This window comes from Erinaceus europaeus, chromosome 1 (assembly GCF_950295315.1).
Source record: "Erinaceus europaeus chromosome 1, mEriEur2.1, whole genome shotgun sequence".
NCBI lineage: Eukaryota > Metazoa > Chordata > Mammalia > Eulipotyphla > Erinaceidae > Erinaceus > Erinaceus europaeus.
Genome location: NC_080162.1, coordinates 149,656,056 through 149,673,327, shown reverse-complemented (window position 1 = coordinate 149,673,327; position 17,272 = coordinate 149,656,056). Strand labels below are relative to the sequence as shown.

Here is a 17,272-nt window from a genome sequence, read left to right as displayed (position 1 = left end):
TTTTTAAGGTGTATTCATTCATTCCTTCATTTTTCTTTCATTGGATCAGACAGAAAGAAATTGAGAGGGGAGGGAAAGATAGAGAGGGAGAGAGAAAGAGAAACCGCCCATGAGGCTTCCCCCCTGCAGGTTGTGGTCAGAGGGCTTGAACCTGGGTCCTTGTGAATGATAACATGCACTATATCACTACCCAGCCTCTAAGGTGTATTTATTAATTAAAGAGGTGAGAGGGGCCGGGCGGTAGCGCAGTGGGTTAAGCACAGGCAGCATAAAGCGCAAGGACCGGCTCAAGGATCCCGGTTCGAGCCCCCGGCTCGCCACCTGCAAGGGGGTCGCTTCACAAACAATGAAGCAGGTCCGTAGGTATCTGTCCTTCTCTCCCCCTCTCTGTCTTCTCCTCCTCTTTCCATTTCTCTGTCCAACAACGACAACAATAACATCAACTACAAGGGCAACAAAAATGGGAAAAATGGCCTCCAGGAGCAGTGGATTCGTAGTGCAGGCACCAAGCCCCAGCAATAACCATGGAGGTAAAAAAAAAAAAAAAAAAAAAGAGGTGAGAGAACCATAGCATCACTCTGATACATGTGTTGCTAGGATTCAAATTCAGGACTTCATGATGAGAAGCCAACACGGAAACCACTGGACCACCCCCCACGATGCTGAATAAATAAATCTTAAAAAAAATAGTAACAACTGAAGACAAATCACAGTTATCTAGCAGAGTCGAGCTAGGGGAAGATATTTAAATATGATTTTAGTTCAGTTTAATTTAATTTTACCAGAACACTGCTGGGCTCCAGCTTATATCCAAAATTTTTTCAGGTGAAAAGCTTGAGGGTTAGATTTATTAGTGTGAGTTTGGTAGACATATCTAGGAGATAGTGAACTTAAAATAAAATAATTCCCTTCTACCTACCCAGAGGCATGTAAGGAAGTTCTTTTACTAAAGATTAGAAATTTTTTGTTCAAACCTGAGGCCCCCAAAGCCCCAGGTTCAATCTCCCATCCCACCCCACCCCCACCAGAGCTAAACAGTTCTCTGGTTATAAATAATAATAATAATAATAAAATAATTTAAAACTCCAAGCCAGGGCTGGGGAGATCGCATAATGGCTCTGCAAAACACTTCATGCCTGAGCTTTGAGGTCGTGGGTTCAATCCCCAGCCAGAATTGAGCAAGGCTCTGGCAAAAAGAAAAAAAAAACTCCATGCCAGCACATCTTCTTGTCGGGTGAAATTTAAATAGACCAGAGAGGGTGGAAGCACAGAGGAGACCAGAGCAGGGTGTGTATGGGGGTGGGGCGTACGAACTTCTCTATAGGCTATTTTAACAACTTCTTTCCATCTCGCTCAAGTTCAAGCAACTGTGAGGCCACAGTACGCCTAGGGCGGGCAGACACACGTGTGTCCTACGCATGCGCCCACACGTCTCCCCCCCCCCTCCTCCCCCCGCCCTTCGGACCTCTTCAGCCAAGTCACCAACCAGCCCTCTAAATGCCCACCGCCAGGGTGAAGCCCTCCACCAATCGACAGCCAGGGGTCTTTAGCAACGTCACCTTATTAGCATATACGCTACTCGCCCCGCCCCATACAGGCCCCGCCCCCCGAGAAGGGATTGTCGCTTAAGCGATTCGTTCCGGCTCCTGATTGGCTCCTGGGTCGGGCCCGCCTCCGTCACCTCCCGCCGCCCGCCCCTTGGAGACCGCAGAGCCGAGGGCGGAGCTCAGTGCGCAGGCGCCGCGCGGCCTCTCTCTTCTGGTGGCCCGCCCTCCCTGCTCCCCTCCCCTCCCCTCCCCGCCCCCTCTCCCCCCCTCTGCGGGCCTGCGCGCGCCGCTCTTCCTCCTGCGCGCGCCGCCGCTGCCTCGACTCCCGCACTCCCGCCGGAGCGTCCGGCTCGCGCCTCGCCTTTCCCCGCCGGCCGCGGAGCGGGCGGGATCCTGCGCCGCGCTCGCCGAGGCAGCGGAGGCAGCGGCGGCCTCGGCGCGCTCGGCCGGGCCGCACCCCTTCCCGCCGACACGCGGGGGGAGCCGCCAGTGCCTCGAAGACCCCGCGGGGCTGAGGCGCCGGCGCGCCCGGCAGCGTGAGCGCGGAGCCGGCCGAGCCCCTCCAGCCGCCCCAGCCCCAGCCTAGCGGGCGGGCCACGGAGGCCGCGGCCATGGCCGAGACGGAGGAGCGCAGCCTGGACGACTTCTTCGCCAAGAGGGACAAGAAGAAGAAGAAGGAGCGGAGCAGCCGGGCGGCGGGCGCGGCGGGCGGGAGCGGCGGCGTGGCGGGCGCGGCGGGCGGCGCCGCCGGCGGCGGGGGAGCGGCGGGGGCCCGGCCGGGCGACGGCGGCACCGCGGGGGCCGCGGGCCCCGGCGCCGCCACCAAGGCCGCCACGAAGGTGAGGGGCCCCGGGGCCGGCTGGCCGGGCGGGCGGAAGGGAGGGAGGGCGGGAGGCGTGCTCGTCCCCCGGGCCCGCCCCGCTCGCCGGCCGCCGGGGAGGGAGAGAGGCAGGAAGAGGGGGGCGCCGGGAGGGGCGGCCACGTGACGCGGCCTCCCACGTGGGCCCGGCTCCCCGAACCCGGAGCCCCTTTCCCGCGGGCCCCAGGGTCCCCGCGCCCCGGCCGGCCGACGCCTGCGGTGAGTCACGGAGCGACCGGCCCCGTGATGAGAGGAATGCGGCCGCCGGCCCGGGCAGCGAGAGCCATGGCAACGTGGATGGAGCCCGGGGCGGGCGTGACGGCCGCTTACTCACCCGGGCCGCCCCCTTGGCTTGGCCGCGGCAGCTCCCCAGCCGGGAGAAACCGGGAGAAACCGGGGTACAGGCCCAGGACTTGGGGTCCGTGAACTGGCAGCTGGGCGCAGGCCTCAGAGGCCACACGTTCCTCCTCGCGATCCTCCTGGCCCTAGAGTCTTGAGACCCCCGAGTTGTTAGCCACTCGCCGTCACTGATCAGATCTCTGGGTCTTTCACCAGGATGAAGATGAGTGGAAAGAATTTGAGCAGAAAGAGGTGGATTACAGCGGCCTCAGGGTTCAGGCGATGCAAATAAGGTAATGATCTGTTTCCAGAAGTGGTTGGTGGCTCTCGAGGCAGGAGTTGGGGTATTTTTGGTTTTTTTTAGCCTTCCCAAAATGGCATTCAGGTGATATCTGTGTTTTAGGTTTGCTTGTAAATGGGCTTCTGTGGACTGTCAGTATTCTCTCTCTAATATGTTATATTTATTTATTTATTTTATTCTAATGATAGATACAGAGATAGACCAGAGTGCTGCTCGGCTCTGGTTTGTGGTGGTGTGAGGGATTGAGCCTGAGAGTTTTTTTTTTTTTTTTTAACTAACCTTTATGCTCTCCCCTCCACCCCAACTTTCAGTATTCCCTGATGACTGCAGTTCTACACAGGTCAGCTCCAAAGCCCAGTTTGACTGCTTTGCCTACTTCTAGATCTGCTGAGGCATTTTGAGACAACTAAAAAGGATTTTGTGGTTTCAGAATTTTTACCTTTAACATGGGCTGGTTGAGTGTAGTTTTTTGTTTTGTTGATAAAGAAAAACATGATTTTTCAGAGGCTCCACAACAGGAGTTGGGAACTGTTGGGGTCAGGGTAGGGACAGGGAGAGCTGCTTCCCTTCAGAACCTTTTCTTTCTGCCAAGGACCATTTGGATAGTTAGAAACACCGTTCAGAGGTTATACAAAATAGCAACTTTAAAATGAGCAGGTAAAGTTACTATGAACAAAGCTCATAGATTATTTTTATTATCAATTAATTTTGGATGGAGACAGAAATTGAGAGGGCAGGGGAGAGGAAGAGACACCTGCAGACCTGCTTCACCCGCTTTTGAAGCGACTCCCCTGCAGGTGGGGAGCTGGGAGCTTGAACCCGGATCCTTACTTCCACCGCCTGCGCTTAACCCGCTGCACTACCACCCTACTCCCAATGAATTGAATTTCAGGTGTCACCCGTGTTTGCCTTGGGCGGGCCAGACCATATGAATATGCTGGCTGCACAGAGCCTGTGGGCTGGACATTGTTCATCCTTGCTCGGCAGTAATGAATATTTTTTTATAATTAAGTCATAGAAAAATACAGATTTTAGGTATTTGTACAGTGAAATCAACTTTGAGGTCACAAAGCTGAACTATTCCCTTTTGTTGCCCTTGTTTTATTGTAATTATTGTTGTTGATGTTGTTGCTGGGTAGGACAGAGAAATGGAGAGGGAGAGAGAAACCGGGATCCTTAGACTGGTCCTTGCACTTTGTACCACCTGCGCTTACCCCGCTGCGCTACCACCCGACTCCCAAATTTGTGTTTTTTAAGAGGTGAATACAGATGGAAATGATAGTTGCATTTTTTAGATTTAAAACCATTTATTTCTAGTTTAAAGGAGTGTGTGCCCATGTGGGGGGGTGTGTGTGTGTGTGTGTGTGTGTGTGATCAATGACCACATGGCACAGTGGACAAAATATTTTTTCTTAGCAGAATACTGTTTTGGTGTCTGTAAATGTAGTCTATTTGTGGCATTAACAAAAGCCAGGGCAAATATTTTTGATATTTATTGAAAACCTGCCATAGTCTGGCAATATAGGTTCTTTCACGTTTCATGAAATTAACCAATATGATGCCCTATTCATAGCAGAAATCTGAGGCTGAGAAAGTTACATAATTTGTTTGAGTAGAGGTGATTGGACTGGAGTTTTATTCCCAACCATTTCATGGCTTCCACTGTATCTTTAGATGTTTTTGAAGAAGTTATAGTATAGGGAATACCTTTTCTCTTGGGACTTGAGCTATAAAAATAGGAGGAAGTCTTGCAAAATAGCTCATTTGTATAGTTCTCTGCTTTGCCATGCTTGTGGTCTAGGTTCAAGCCTTGCCCTCTGTATTAAAGGAAGCAATAGTGTTCTGGTCTCTTTCTACCTCTTTAAAAAAAAAACGGAAGGGGGAAGTCTGGCAGTAGCACAGTGGGTGAAGCTCAAGGGCCTGCAGAAGGATCCCGGTTCGAGCCCTGGTTCCCCACCTGCAGGGGAGTCACTTCACAGGCGGTGAAGCAGGTCTGCAGGTGTCTATCTTTCTCCCCATCTCTCTTGATTTCTCTGTCCTATCCAACGACAACAATAATAATTATAACCACAACAATGATAAAACAAGGGCAACGAAAGGGGAAAAAATGGTCTCCAGGAGCAGTGGATTTGTGGTGCAGGCACCAAGCCCTGGTAGTAACCCTGGAGGCAAAAAACAAACAAAAAAACCGGAAGGAGTGAGGAGGCAGTGTGAGATACTTAACATCTGGAGTCTAGAGCCGCATCTGTGTTTCAGTTCCTTTTTAGGATAAATCTGGTTATCCTCTCCTGAGTATAGACCCTAGACTTAAGTTCTGTAAGACTTGAATGACCAGAAGGGTAGAGGGTGTTTTCTTGTGTTGAACAATACTACTAAGCAAGACAGGGAAAGGTGCTAGGGTTTGCTTGGTTATAAGAGACATAGTACCTATTTGGAGAGAAAACCTATTATGATATATGCAGTGCTGGGGGTTGAGCTCATGCTGGAGTGATAAGTCCAGCATCATGTCTACTGCACCACTTCTCCGATGCTAACTAGGTCTTTGGCGTGTGTCAAGTTTTGTGTCTGAATCAGATCAGAATCAGCATCCTGCCATTACAGATAAATTCTTGAGACAGGAAGTCTTCTAGATAAGAAAGGTTCCATATATAAGGGAGTTAAAGATGCTGGTTGAAAACCTGCAGGCCTCTCTTCCTTCTTTAAATGGATTTTGAGAGAGATGCTTGGGGTTACTAAATGTTGAACATTTGTCATTTCAGTAAAGAACTAAATCCTTGGAGCTCAGTTTTCAAGGAAATTTCTTAAAGCCAGACCTTTAGACCCAGTAGTTAGAGCTAATTAAGTTGTACTTTAAGGAGAAATTACTCGTGACTCCCAGCTAGATTCCAATACTATGGAGGCATTGCTCTGTCTTGAGGATGTGAAAAAAACTCATGCTGTACTAGCTAGATTTCAGTAGCGTGCGGATGCTGTGGGGCACGAGAAAAGCACTTCATTCTATCACAAAGGGGTCAAGAAATCTTTGCGTGCCAGGCATAGCAGGACACTGTGCCAATTCTCTCGCTATTTTACTGTTGTAACAGTGGCTGGATAATAGGGTCAAACCAAAGGAGAATGCCCAGCATTCTCCAGAAGTGCAATCAAGTTTTTTTTGCTTTTGCTGCTTCGTTAATATTGGAGATGTGGGGGTTGGGATGCATAAGTGTTCCTGTAATGTCCCTTGAGGTGAGATGGTAAGAATGTTCTGTTCTTTATAAATATATAGCTGAAGAATGCGTAATCCTGATCTGCCATAATAAAGGAAGTGAATTCCTCAAAATAGAAGAGAAAAATCTCTGATTTTAGTGTTGGGAAACTTAAAATGAAAGAGGCAGGGTTGGGGACGCAGCATAATGGGTATGCAAGATTCATGCATGCCTGAGGCTCTGAGGTCCCAGGTTCAGCCTCTAGTCACCCCCATAAGCTGGAGCTGAGCAGGGCTCTGGTCTTTGTCTATCTCTTTCAATAAAATATTTTTAATTAAAAAAAAAAAAGGCAACCTGAAAGCCACCAGCTGTTACTGACTCTGCTACTTTGTAGCCCGGAGAAAGTACTTAGGTGTTTTGAGTATCAGTTTCCAGTGTGTTGTGGAGCTTCTCCTGCCTTGGTTTTATTGTGAGATTTGATGTTATGTAAGGTGAGTGAAACACTGCACTGCTTGGCAGATAGATGTGTAATTACTCCTTTATTGTAATCTGGTCATTCCACTGTATCTGTCATCACCACCACCACCTGCTCCTGTCTGTGTTGCAGACCTGCATGTATGTAGGGCTATACACATCAAATTGTGCCAGTGAGTTTACAGTGACGTGATTTTTCTTTTATCTAAAGACAGCTGATGTCAGAAAAATCATGGCACTTTTTTTGCATAGAAAAACTATGTTATGGAGAAGGGAAAGCAGGGGTGAGATATAGCTGAAGTGGAGTCTAGTTCTAAAAGAGGAAAGATTTGTATTGGAGCTAGAGTTGGGGAACATTCAGTAATTTTCAATGAATCATTTCCATGGACAACTTGACAACTCTACTGCATGTTTGAAAATATTTTAAGATGGGAGAAGAGAGAAAAACCAGACATCAGTCTGGTACAAGTGCTGCTGGGGATTGAACTCACAACCTCATGCTTGATAATCCAATGCTTTATCTACTGCACCACCTCCCAGAACACTCTCTCTTTCTCTCTCCTCCTCTCAGTTTCTTGTTTTCTCTATCCAATAAAGTTAAGTGGTGGCACAGTAAATAAAGTGTTGGACTCTAAGCATGAGGTCCCGAGTTCAATCCCTGGCAGTGCATTCGCTAGAGTGATGTCTGGTTCTTTCTTAACTTCTATACCTCTCATTAAGAAATAAATATTGAAAGAGATAATAAAGTTAATAAAAATCTGTGGGTTTACAAATGAGATAGAATGCTCATTAGGCCCCACCTGCATGGGGGAAGCTTTACAAGTGGTGAAGCAGGAGTGCAGGAGTCACTATCCCCCCCCCCCCATTTCTCTCTGCTTCTATCCAACAATAAATAAAATTAGATATTTTTTTTAAAAAGTATGTTACAACTTGTTTTGGTCAAATGGAATTTTAGCTTAATTTTATTTCCTCACGAAAGCACTAAGCTCAAGATTATGGTGGTGCCAGGGATTGAACCTGGCACCTCAGAGCATGAGGCATGAAAATCCTTATATATAGTCAGTCTGGTCTCACCAGCTCAGTTTAAGTATGAAGTAATTATTTGCAACTTTTTTCCAGTAGTCAGGGGGTTGGACATTGGAGCACCCGGTAGAAATTAGTTACCTGTTGAATGGTTCTAGCCACATAGAGACAAATCAAGAGGCAGAGAAGAGAGACAGACAGACGGTACTTGTGTGAAGCTTCCCCTCTGCAGGTGAGAACCAGGTTCTTGAATCTTAATGTCTGGTAACATCTATCTGCTCTCTACCAGGTGTGTCCCTGCCTGGCCCTATCTGGTTTCTTGGTTTACTGGTTGATTTGTTTCTTCTCAGAGCACTGGGCAGCTTTGGCTTCTGATGATGGTGTTGGGATTGATGGAGTCTATTTTGTAATGCTATCTCCCCCTGCTTAACCAGATTCTCTCTTTTAATTATCTTCACTTATTGCAGAGACACCCACAGCACTGCTAAACCACTCGGGAAGCTTTCCCCCCTGCAGGGGCGGGGGGGTGTTCAGACCTAGGTCCTTGCACACTGTAATGTGTGCACTCAGCCAGGTATACCACACCTGGCCCCACCAGATACTTTCTAACATTTGATGTGGCTGATCTTTAGACTAAAGCTCAATAATAAAAGAATAATTTTCAGTCTTTTTATATCTAAGTTAAGACTTTAATGTGTTAAGACTTTAAATATGGGAGTCGCTCAGTAGTGCTACGGGTTAAGCACAGGTGGCGCAAAGCGCAAGGACCGGCATAAGGATCCTGGTTCGAGGCCCCGGCTCCCCACCTGCAGGGGAGTCACTTCACAAGAGGTAAAGCAGGTCTGCAGGTGTCTGTCTTTCTCTCCCCCTCTCTGTCTTCCCCATCTTTCTCCATTTCTCTCTGTCCTATCCAACAACAACGACATCAATAACAATAACTACAACCATAAAACAAGGGCAACAAAAGGGAATAAATAAATACTATTTTTTTAAAAAGACTTTAGGGAGTCGGGCGGTAGTGCAGCAGGTTAAGCACACGTTGCACAAAGTGCAAGGACCAGCGGTAGGGATTCTGGTTTGAGCCCCCGGCTCCCCACCTGCAGGGGCATCGCTTCACAGGTGGTGAAGCAGATCTGTAGGTGTCTCTCTTTCTCTCCCCCTCTCTCTTCCCCTCCTCTCTCCATTTCTCTCTGTTCTGTCAACAACAATGACATTAATAGCAACAACAATAAAAAACAAGGGCAACAAAAGAAAATAAATAAATTTTAAAAAATGACTTGAGGGGCCGGTGGTGGTGCACCTGGTTAAGCACATGTGTTATAGTGCACAAGAACCCAGGTTCAAGCCCTCGGTCTCCACCTGCAGAGGAGAAGCTTCACAAGAGGTGAAGCAGTGTTGCAGGGGTCTCTCTCTTTCCCTTTCTGTCACCCCCTTCCCTCTCAATTTCTGGCTGTCTCTGTCTAATAAAGATAATAAAAAAAATTAAAGACTTTAAACGTGGTTATTGTTTTTCAATGTGTGTGTGATTTAGAGATATTAGATATGCTTGTTCTAGTCAGTTTTTCTCTGAGGGCGGAGACAGTAAGGAATCTTTTCTCTGTGGAGACCAGCATCTTAAGGCCAAATTGGAGTTTTTCTTTTTTTTTTTTTTTGTCTTCCTGTTTTTATTTGACAGGACAGAGAAATTGAGAGCAGAGGGGGAGAGAAAGACAACTGAAGACCTGCTTCACCTCTCATGAAGCATTCCCCCTGCAGGTCTGGAGCGGTTGCTCGATATGTGTGCCTAGCCAGCTGCACTAGCACCCCCTAAATTGAAGCTTTTCTTTAAACTTCTTTGAGTTAGAAAACACATGCAGGGTGGGGGGATAACATAATGGTTATGCAGACAGACTCTTATGCCTGAAGCTCAGAAGTCCCAGGTTCAATCCCCTTCACCATATGCCAGAGCTGAGCAGTGCTCTGGTTAAAAAATCAATGGGAATCGATGGGTAGCACAGCAGATTAATCGCAGACGGCGCAAAGCACAAGGACCAACGTAAGGATCCCCGGCTCCCCACCTGCAAGGGAGTTGCTTTACAGGCGGTGAAGCAGGTCTGCAGGTGTCTGTCTTTCTCTCCCCCTCTTGTCTTCCCCTCCTCTCTCCATTTCTCTCTGTCCTAACGACGACAACATCAATGACAACAATAATAATAACTACTACAACAAACAACTAGGGCAATGAAAGGGAATAACTACATATTTTTAAGAATAAATAAGAAAAATGTTTTAAAGAACATACACTTTTAAGAATATTTGAAAAATAGATATAAAGTAAACACTTTAAAGAATATTTGAAAAATAGATACACATAAAGTATGGTCCACGTTCTAGTTTTAAGTGATAATCACATACAACATTTGAGCAGCAGGAGGGGGCCAGGCAGTGGTGCACCTAGTTGAGTGCACACATGGTTAAACCCCTGATTCCCACCTTTGGGGGAAAGCTTCACAAGTGGTAAGCAATGCTGTAAGTGTGTGTCCCTCACACCCTCTATCTTCACCATCACTCAAATTTCTCTGTCCTATCAAATCTATAAAGAAGGGGAAAATGACTGCCAGGGCTAATGGATTTCTTGTGCAGGCACCAAACCCCAGCAATAACTGGTGGCAATTTAATTTGAAGGAAAAGCTGTTAGAGAAGTGTGTACAATTGTGATTGTCATGTTAACTGTTGGATATGAAAATGGCCAATGAAAAGCTTTCACCCTGAGTATGTAAATGCCATTTCAGATACATCTGGGTCAGAGCAATAGCTCAACCTATTGAGCACAGAACTTATATGCTTGGGGCCAAGGCAGACCTGTTAACCACTCTGCCAGAGTTGAGCAGTGCTCTGGTTCTCATAATAAAATAATTTTTTTTAGTATTTATTTTTGCCAGAGCACTGCTCAGCTCTGGTTTATCTGATGTGGGAGATTGAAGCTGGGACTTTGGAGCCTCAGGCATGAGTCCCTTTACATAGCCATTATGCTATCTCCCTCACCCGTAATAATACTTTTTTTTTTTTAATATTTCATTTATTTATTTATTTTTCCACTGGGATTCTTACTGGAGCTTGCTTCCTACACTATGAATCCACCACTCCCAGCGACCATTTTTATTCCTTTCCTTTTTTTAAATTTATTTTTATTTTTTACCAGAGCACTACTCAGCTCTGGTTTATGGTGTTGCAGGGGATTGAATCTGAGACTTTAGAGCCTCAGGCTTGGGAGTCTTTTTTTTTAAATAATTTATTTCTTTATTGGGGAATTAATGCTTTACATTCAACAGTAAATACAATAGTTTGTACATGCATAACATTCCCCAGATTCCCATTTAACAATACAACCCCCACTATGTCATTCATCATCTTTCATGGACCTGTATTCTACCCACCCACCCCAGAGTCTTTTACTTTGGTGTAATACTCCAATTCCATTTCAGGTTCGACTTGTGTTTTCTTTTCTAATCTTGTTTTTCAACTTCGGCCTGAGAGTGAGATCATCCCATATTCATCCTTCTGTTTCTGACTTATTTCACTCAACATGATTTTTTCAAGGTCCATCCAAGATCGGCTGAAAACGGTGAAGTCACCATTTTTTACAGCTGAGTAGTACTCTGTTGTGTATATATACCACAACTTGCTCAGCCACTCATCTGTTGTTGGACACCTGGGTTGCTTCCAGGTTTTGGCTATTACAAATTGTGCTGCCAAGAACATATGTGTACACAGATCTTTTTGGATGGATGTGTTGGGTTCCTTAGGATATATCCCCAGGAGGGGAATTGCAGGGTCATAGGGTAGGTCCATTTCTAGCCTTCTGAGAGTTCTCCAGACTGTTCTCCACAGAGGTTGGACCAATTTACATTCCCACCAGCAGTGCAGGAGGGTTCCTTTGACCCCACACCCTCTCCAGCATTTGCTGCTGTTACCTTTTCTGATGTATGACATTCTCACAGGAGTGAAGTGATATCTCATTGTTGTCCTACCACCCAGCACCCCCTCTCCCCCGTAATCTTTTTTTTTAATGAGAGCACTGTTCAGCTCTGGCTTATGGTGGTGCAGGGGATTGAACCTGGGACTTTGGAGCCTCGGGCATGAGAGAGTGTTTGCATAACCATTATGCTATCTACCCTCTGCCCTGTAATCCATTTTTAAGGCATTAAATTTGTGAAAATCTTAACTGTCTGGCTTGGACTGGGTTACTGGGATACTAGTCAGTTATAGTTAGGTAATAATAACTCCATGCTTTAAGCAAGTTATAGTACAGTATGTAGTACTCATGCAAGGTCTATACATTGGCATGATTTAAAAGCACAGGACTTAAAATTTCATTTGAGACAGTATTGACGTTTGAATGCCACACTTGATTGCTAGATAATTATAGCCTCCATATCAGTCCCTGGTGATCATGTCATTTAATAAGTGTTTGAAAACAGGGTCATACTGGGGCCACATAAAGCTCATCTGATGGGGCTCACACCTAATTATGTGTGAAGGCCCAAGCACCATTCATTTCACCAGTGAAAACTATCAGTGGTAGGGAAATGCTGTGGTGGTCTGTCTGAAAAGAAAGGGGAATAAAATCTGTTGAGTAGAGGAAATATAAGGCCCTGGCAGGCATAAAACAGGGTCAGAAAGGGAGTCGGGTGGTAGCGCAGCAGGTTAAGCACAGGTGATGCAAAGCAAGGACCAGCGTAAGGATCACGGGTCAAGCCCCCGGCTCCCCACTTGCAGGGGAGTCGCTTCACAGGTGGTGAAGCAGGTCTGCAGGTGTCTTTTTCTCCTCCTCTGTCTTCCCCTCCTCTCTCCATGTCTCTGTCCTATCCAACAACAACAATTAAAAAAGACAACAAGGGCAACAAAAGGGAAAATAAATAAAAATTTTTTAAAAACAGGGTCAGAGACTACATGTTAAGTTATAAACTGCATGCTCTTGGCATTTGTTTTCCTATTTGTTGAGCAAGATACTTGATAATCGAGAGCATTCGCATTTTATATAAATAGTAAGAAGTCCAAGAAAGGGGGAGGTAATCAAAGATGTCTTGGAGAAATTAAACTTCTGACTGTAGTCAAATTATAGAGAAATGAAAATAGCATTAAAGAGAGCCAGGTTGGTGTGCCCAATAAGTACCATGGGCAACAACCCACCTGCAGTGGGGAAGCTTCACTCTGTGTCCTGTCAAATAAAGGGAAAGGGTTAAAAATGGCTGTGGAGAGTGGTGGGTTCGCTGTGCAGGTACTGGCCCCCAGTGATAGTCCTGATGGCTAAGTAAGTAAATAGCATTAAGATATACTGCAGTTGCCTGTCGGTGGCTCACCTTACACTAGAGTGTACAACTCAGCATGACCAAAGTCCTGGGTTTGAGTTTCTTGGCTACTGAAGGGTGCTATAGATATGTCTGTCACCCTCAAAAATAAACAATAGGAGTCTGTATAGCTATCTCATTTGTGTGTTTGAGACCCTGGCCTCATTCCTTGGTTCCAAGTAGAGTCTGTGGGAGGTGTACTCCATTTGAGAATGGCTTTTGCATTGAGTTCTTATCTTATTAAAGTGGTGACAATTATGTATAGGGCCCAGTTCTACACATCCCCTTTGTTAGACAGTAGAGACTGGCACCGATACAAACATTGAGAGCTGACTTGCGTTTAGTTAGAATGTGAAAGTATACTTTAATGGGTCAGGTTGCGCTTTGTGCTTCAGGTTAGACTTGTTTCCTCAGTTGCTTGAACTGGCTGGTAGCTGGGGTCTTGCTCTTGGGGCTGCTTATAAGTCATGTAGATTAATCTTGAGCCTATCATGTCAGTCTTCTAAATACCCTCCCTTTTTTTTTTTTTTTTTTTCTTTTTTTCACTTAGAGGAAATACTGACTTGGAGGATTTCTGTTTGTCTCAAGTGTACATTTTCACACTTTTCTAAGATGCTAAATATTTCTGAATGTTCCTAACTGTATAAGGTTTGTGAAAATGAGGAAACTGCAGACTAACAGACCATGTAGCTTTCTTAAACCTTTTGACTTTTTTTTTTTAATCTGACAGTTTTCACACGAGAGAGAACCATTCGAATACATGCAATGCCTAGCATAGAACTGGGAGCCTCAGGTAAACAATATCAACATTCGAGTCATTCCCTCACCCACTCTTAACGAAACCTTTTCTAAGCACTGAAAAAAAAGTTATTTACCTTGAAATCAATTTGAAGTTCCAATGAGATAGCTGTGAATATCCTCCGTTCTTTATTTCTGAGGGAGATAGAGGCATACGACAGCACCCTTCACTAGCCAAGGAGCAACTCAGGCCATTTGAGCTGAACCTTGAGGGGCGGCTTACTTCTTCAGGGTCGCAATAGTAAACGTTGGTAGAACTTGAGACTTGAACCGACAGTTTTCCTGATATTTCTGTACTTGAATTCTTTTGTTTGTTTTGCTTTTTCCCCATAGTGAAAAGGAAGAAGAAGATAATGAAAAAAGAGAAGATCCAAGTGACAATTGGGAAGAAGGAGGAGGAGGTGGTGGTGGTACAGAAAAATCTTCAGGTCCCTGGAATAAAACAGCTCCGGTACAAGCACCTCCTGCTCCAGTAGTTGGTAATCAAAATTCATTCTCCTAAAGAAGTTTGTTTAATGTGTAACATTACATTTAGTCAACTTGGCTAAATGTGTGCTTGGGGGTTGCTGGATGAATATGGCTTCTTAACATTCACAGAAGATGAATGTGTCTGTTTATTTTATTAATGAAGGGGAGGATAGAGCAAAGCATCTCTGCTAGGGGTTGGGTCCAACAAGAGACCTCAGGTTTTAGGTCCTGTACCACTTCCTGGGCAGCTTAAGTAATGGACTGATACAGATGGTTTACCACGCATTCCTTAAATTTGTATGTAAGTATCTCACCAAATTTAAATAGTTAAGCATTTGTGGTCAGGGGTAGATAGCATAATGGTTATAAGGCTCCAAAGCCCCAGGTTCAGTCCCCTGCACCACCATGAGCCAGAGCTGAACAGTGCTCTGGTAAAAAAAATATATATATATAATTAAGCATTTGTTCCAAAATTTGACAGCTGGCTAAGGCATATTGCGTTAATCTTTTCTTCTCCACTTCCCATTATGTTCTCATTAAGCATGAGTTCTCAGAAGGGCACATTATTGTATTCCCATGGGAGTAAGTGGCTAGGAGCAGCCCAGGAGGTGGTGCAGTGGATAAAGTGTAGAACTTTCAAGCATGAGGTCCTGTGTTCGACTCCAAGCATTTCGGGGTGGTGCTCTGACTGAAGTTCTATCTAATGTAATCTAAAAATGTGAAGGTGGAGGAGTCAGGCGGTAGCACCGCGGGTTAAGTGCACGAGGCGCAAAGCTCAAGGACCGGTGTAAGGATGGGTTCGAGCCCCTGGCTCCCCACCTGCAGGGGAGTCTTTTCACAGGTTGTGAAGCAGGTCTGCAGGTGTCTATCTTTCTCTCCCCCTCTGTCTTCCCCTCTCTCCATTTCTCTCTGTCCTATCTAACAATGACATCAGTAACGACAATAACTACAATGGTGAAAAACAAGGGCAACAAAAGGGAAAATAAATAAGTATAAAAAAAAAATTTGGGGCGGGGAGTCGGGCTGTAGTGCAGCAGGTTAAGCGCAGGTGGCGCAAAGCACAAGGACTGGCATAAGGATCCCGGTTCGAACCCCGGCTCCCCACCTGCAGGGGAGTCGCTTCACAGGCGGTGAAGCAGGTCTGCAGGTGTCTATCTTTCTCTCCTCCTCTCTGCCTTCCCCTCCTCTCTCCATTTCTCTCTGTCCTATCCAACAACGACAACAACAATAATAACTACAACAGTAAAACAACAAGGGCAACAAAAGAGAATAAATAAATATTTTTTTTAAATTTTAATCGTGAAGGTGGGACATAGATGTTTGTGTAATAGGTAACTATTCTGTTGGATTTCTTTTGAGGGACAACACTTAAGCCCTAAACACAGCTTCTAACCCTCAGTCCTCATCTTTTATGAGACCAGAGCACTCCTTAGATAAGTGTGATGCTGGGGATTGAACCTGGAGCCTCATGCGAGCAAAGTATGTGTTCTGCCAATTGAGCTGCCTTCCTTGCTGTATCAGGACATTTTCTTCTGGTTTATTTATTAAGGATAAAGAACCAGAACATGAGTCTGGCACATGCAGTGCCAGGGAATAAACTCCTTATGCTTTTGAGTCCAACAACATTAGCTACTGTGCTACTTCCCAGACCGCCAGGACCTTTTGCCCTCTTCATGGTTGGTTCTTAAGTCTCCTTTGCTGGTATCTCCTTTTCCATTAACTTCGTTCCCTTGGTGATCTCTGTATTCCAGCAACTCTGAAATTTGTTATCTCACGTCTTTCCAGAACTTGAAACATGTATATCCTGTCTCAATCTTCCCATGTCCTAAACTGAGCTCCTTTGGCCTGTGTAAAAAAACAAGTGTTTTTTTAATCACTTAGGCCACAATAGTTCTTCCTCTTGTTCCAAACTCTTCTCTCAGTAAATTCATTTAGGCTATACTGGCTGAAAAAGCAGCCTGAAGAGTGAAGTCACAGCCTGAGGTCTGGATACCACATTAAAAAGTTCATTGTGGGAAGTCGGGTGGTAGCGCAGTGGGTTAAACGCACGTGTTGTGAAGTGCAAGGACCGGCGTAAGGATCCTGGCTCCTCACCTGCAGGGAATCACTTCACAGGCAGTGAAGCAGGTCTGCAGGTGTCTATCTCTCTCCTCTCTGGTTTCCCCTCCTCTTCATTTCTCTCTGTTCTATCCAACAATGATGACATCAATAAAAACAACAACAGTAATAACCACAACATTTTGAATAAAGGGCAACAGGGAAAAATAAATGAATTAAAAAAGTTCATTGCTGATGTAGAAGTACTGAAACAACTAATACTATTGAATTATGTAAATTAAATTCTTTACATGTGCTTTCTTAGTCGTTATCAGCCAGGTAGGGATGTAGTTATCTGTCTATTGATCTGTATTTTCCTTCCCCTACCCCCTTAATTTATTGGATAGAGACAGCCAGAAATTGAGAGGGGAGGGGGCAGATAGAGAGGGAGAAACAACTGCAACCCTGCTTCACCACTCATGACGCTCCCTCCACACCCACACACAGGTGGGGACTGGGGCCTTACATATTGTAACATGCACATAGCCCTCAACCAGGTGCACCACCACCCAGCCTATACTTTACTTCAGTTGTCAAAAACTGTCAAATATTGGGGTGTGTGTACTTTATTTACGAAGAGGTCAGGAAAGCAGAAATTAGCTTACTAAAATGCAAAGCATCTGAATAATTTGATCTAAGCATTATGAAATGTTAGTTACAGAGACCCCGGAACCGGCAATGACTAGTGGTGTGTATAGGCCTCCTGGGGCCAGGTTAACTACAACAAGGAAAACACCACAAGGACCACCAGAAATATACAGCGACACACAGTTTCCATCCCTGCAGTCCACTGCCAAGCATGTAGAAAGCCGGAAGTAAGTACCACTATTGCATGTTTTGTAGCCCTGCCCCTT

General features: G+C 45.6%; 1 protein-coding gene and 1 long non-coding RNA gene across 7 annotated transcripts in view; one reads left to right on the top strand and one right to left on the bottom strand.

Annotated features, from left to right (window-relative positions):
* Positions 1-2,955, bottom strand: part of LOC132540174 (uncharacterized) — a 36,510-nt gene extending 33,555 nt beyond the window's left edge. Inside the window, exon 1 of the long non-coding RNA XR_009551400.1 lies at positions 2,741-2,955. This is a non-coding gene — a long non-coding RNA (uncharacterized LOC132540174). The remainder of the gene's footprint in view (positions 1-2,740) is intronic.
* The window catches only part of CDV3 (CDV3 homolog), a 31,452-nt gene continuing 15,981 nt past the window's right edge, over positions 1,802-17,272 (top strand). For 3 of the 6 annotated variants that reach the window (XM_060196936.1, XM_060196931.1, XM_060196933.1), the window contains exons 1-4: positions 1,805-2,386; positions 2,962-3,038; positions 14,187-14,332; positions 17,074-17,233. In XM_060196936.1, the coding sequence (XP_060052919.1) occupies positions 2,159-2,386; positions 2,962-3,038; positions 14,187-14,332; positions 17,074-17,233 (611 nt within the window). In that variant the 5' untranslated portion in view covers positions 1,805-2,158. Of the gene's footprint in view, positions 2,387-2,961; positions 3,039-14,186; positions 14,333-17,073; positions 17,234-17,272 lie in introns of all 6 variants that reach the window. The other 3 variants (XM_060196926.1, XM_060196929.1, XM_060196924.1) reach the window with 3 other exon arrangements.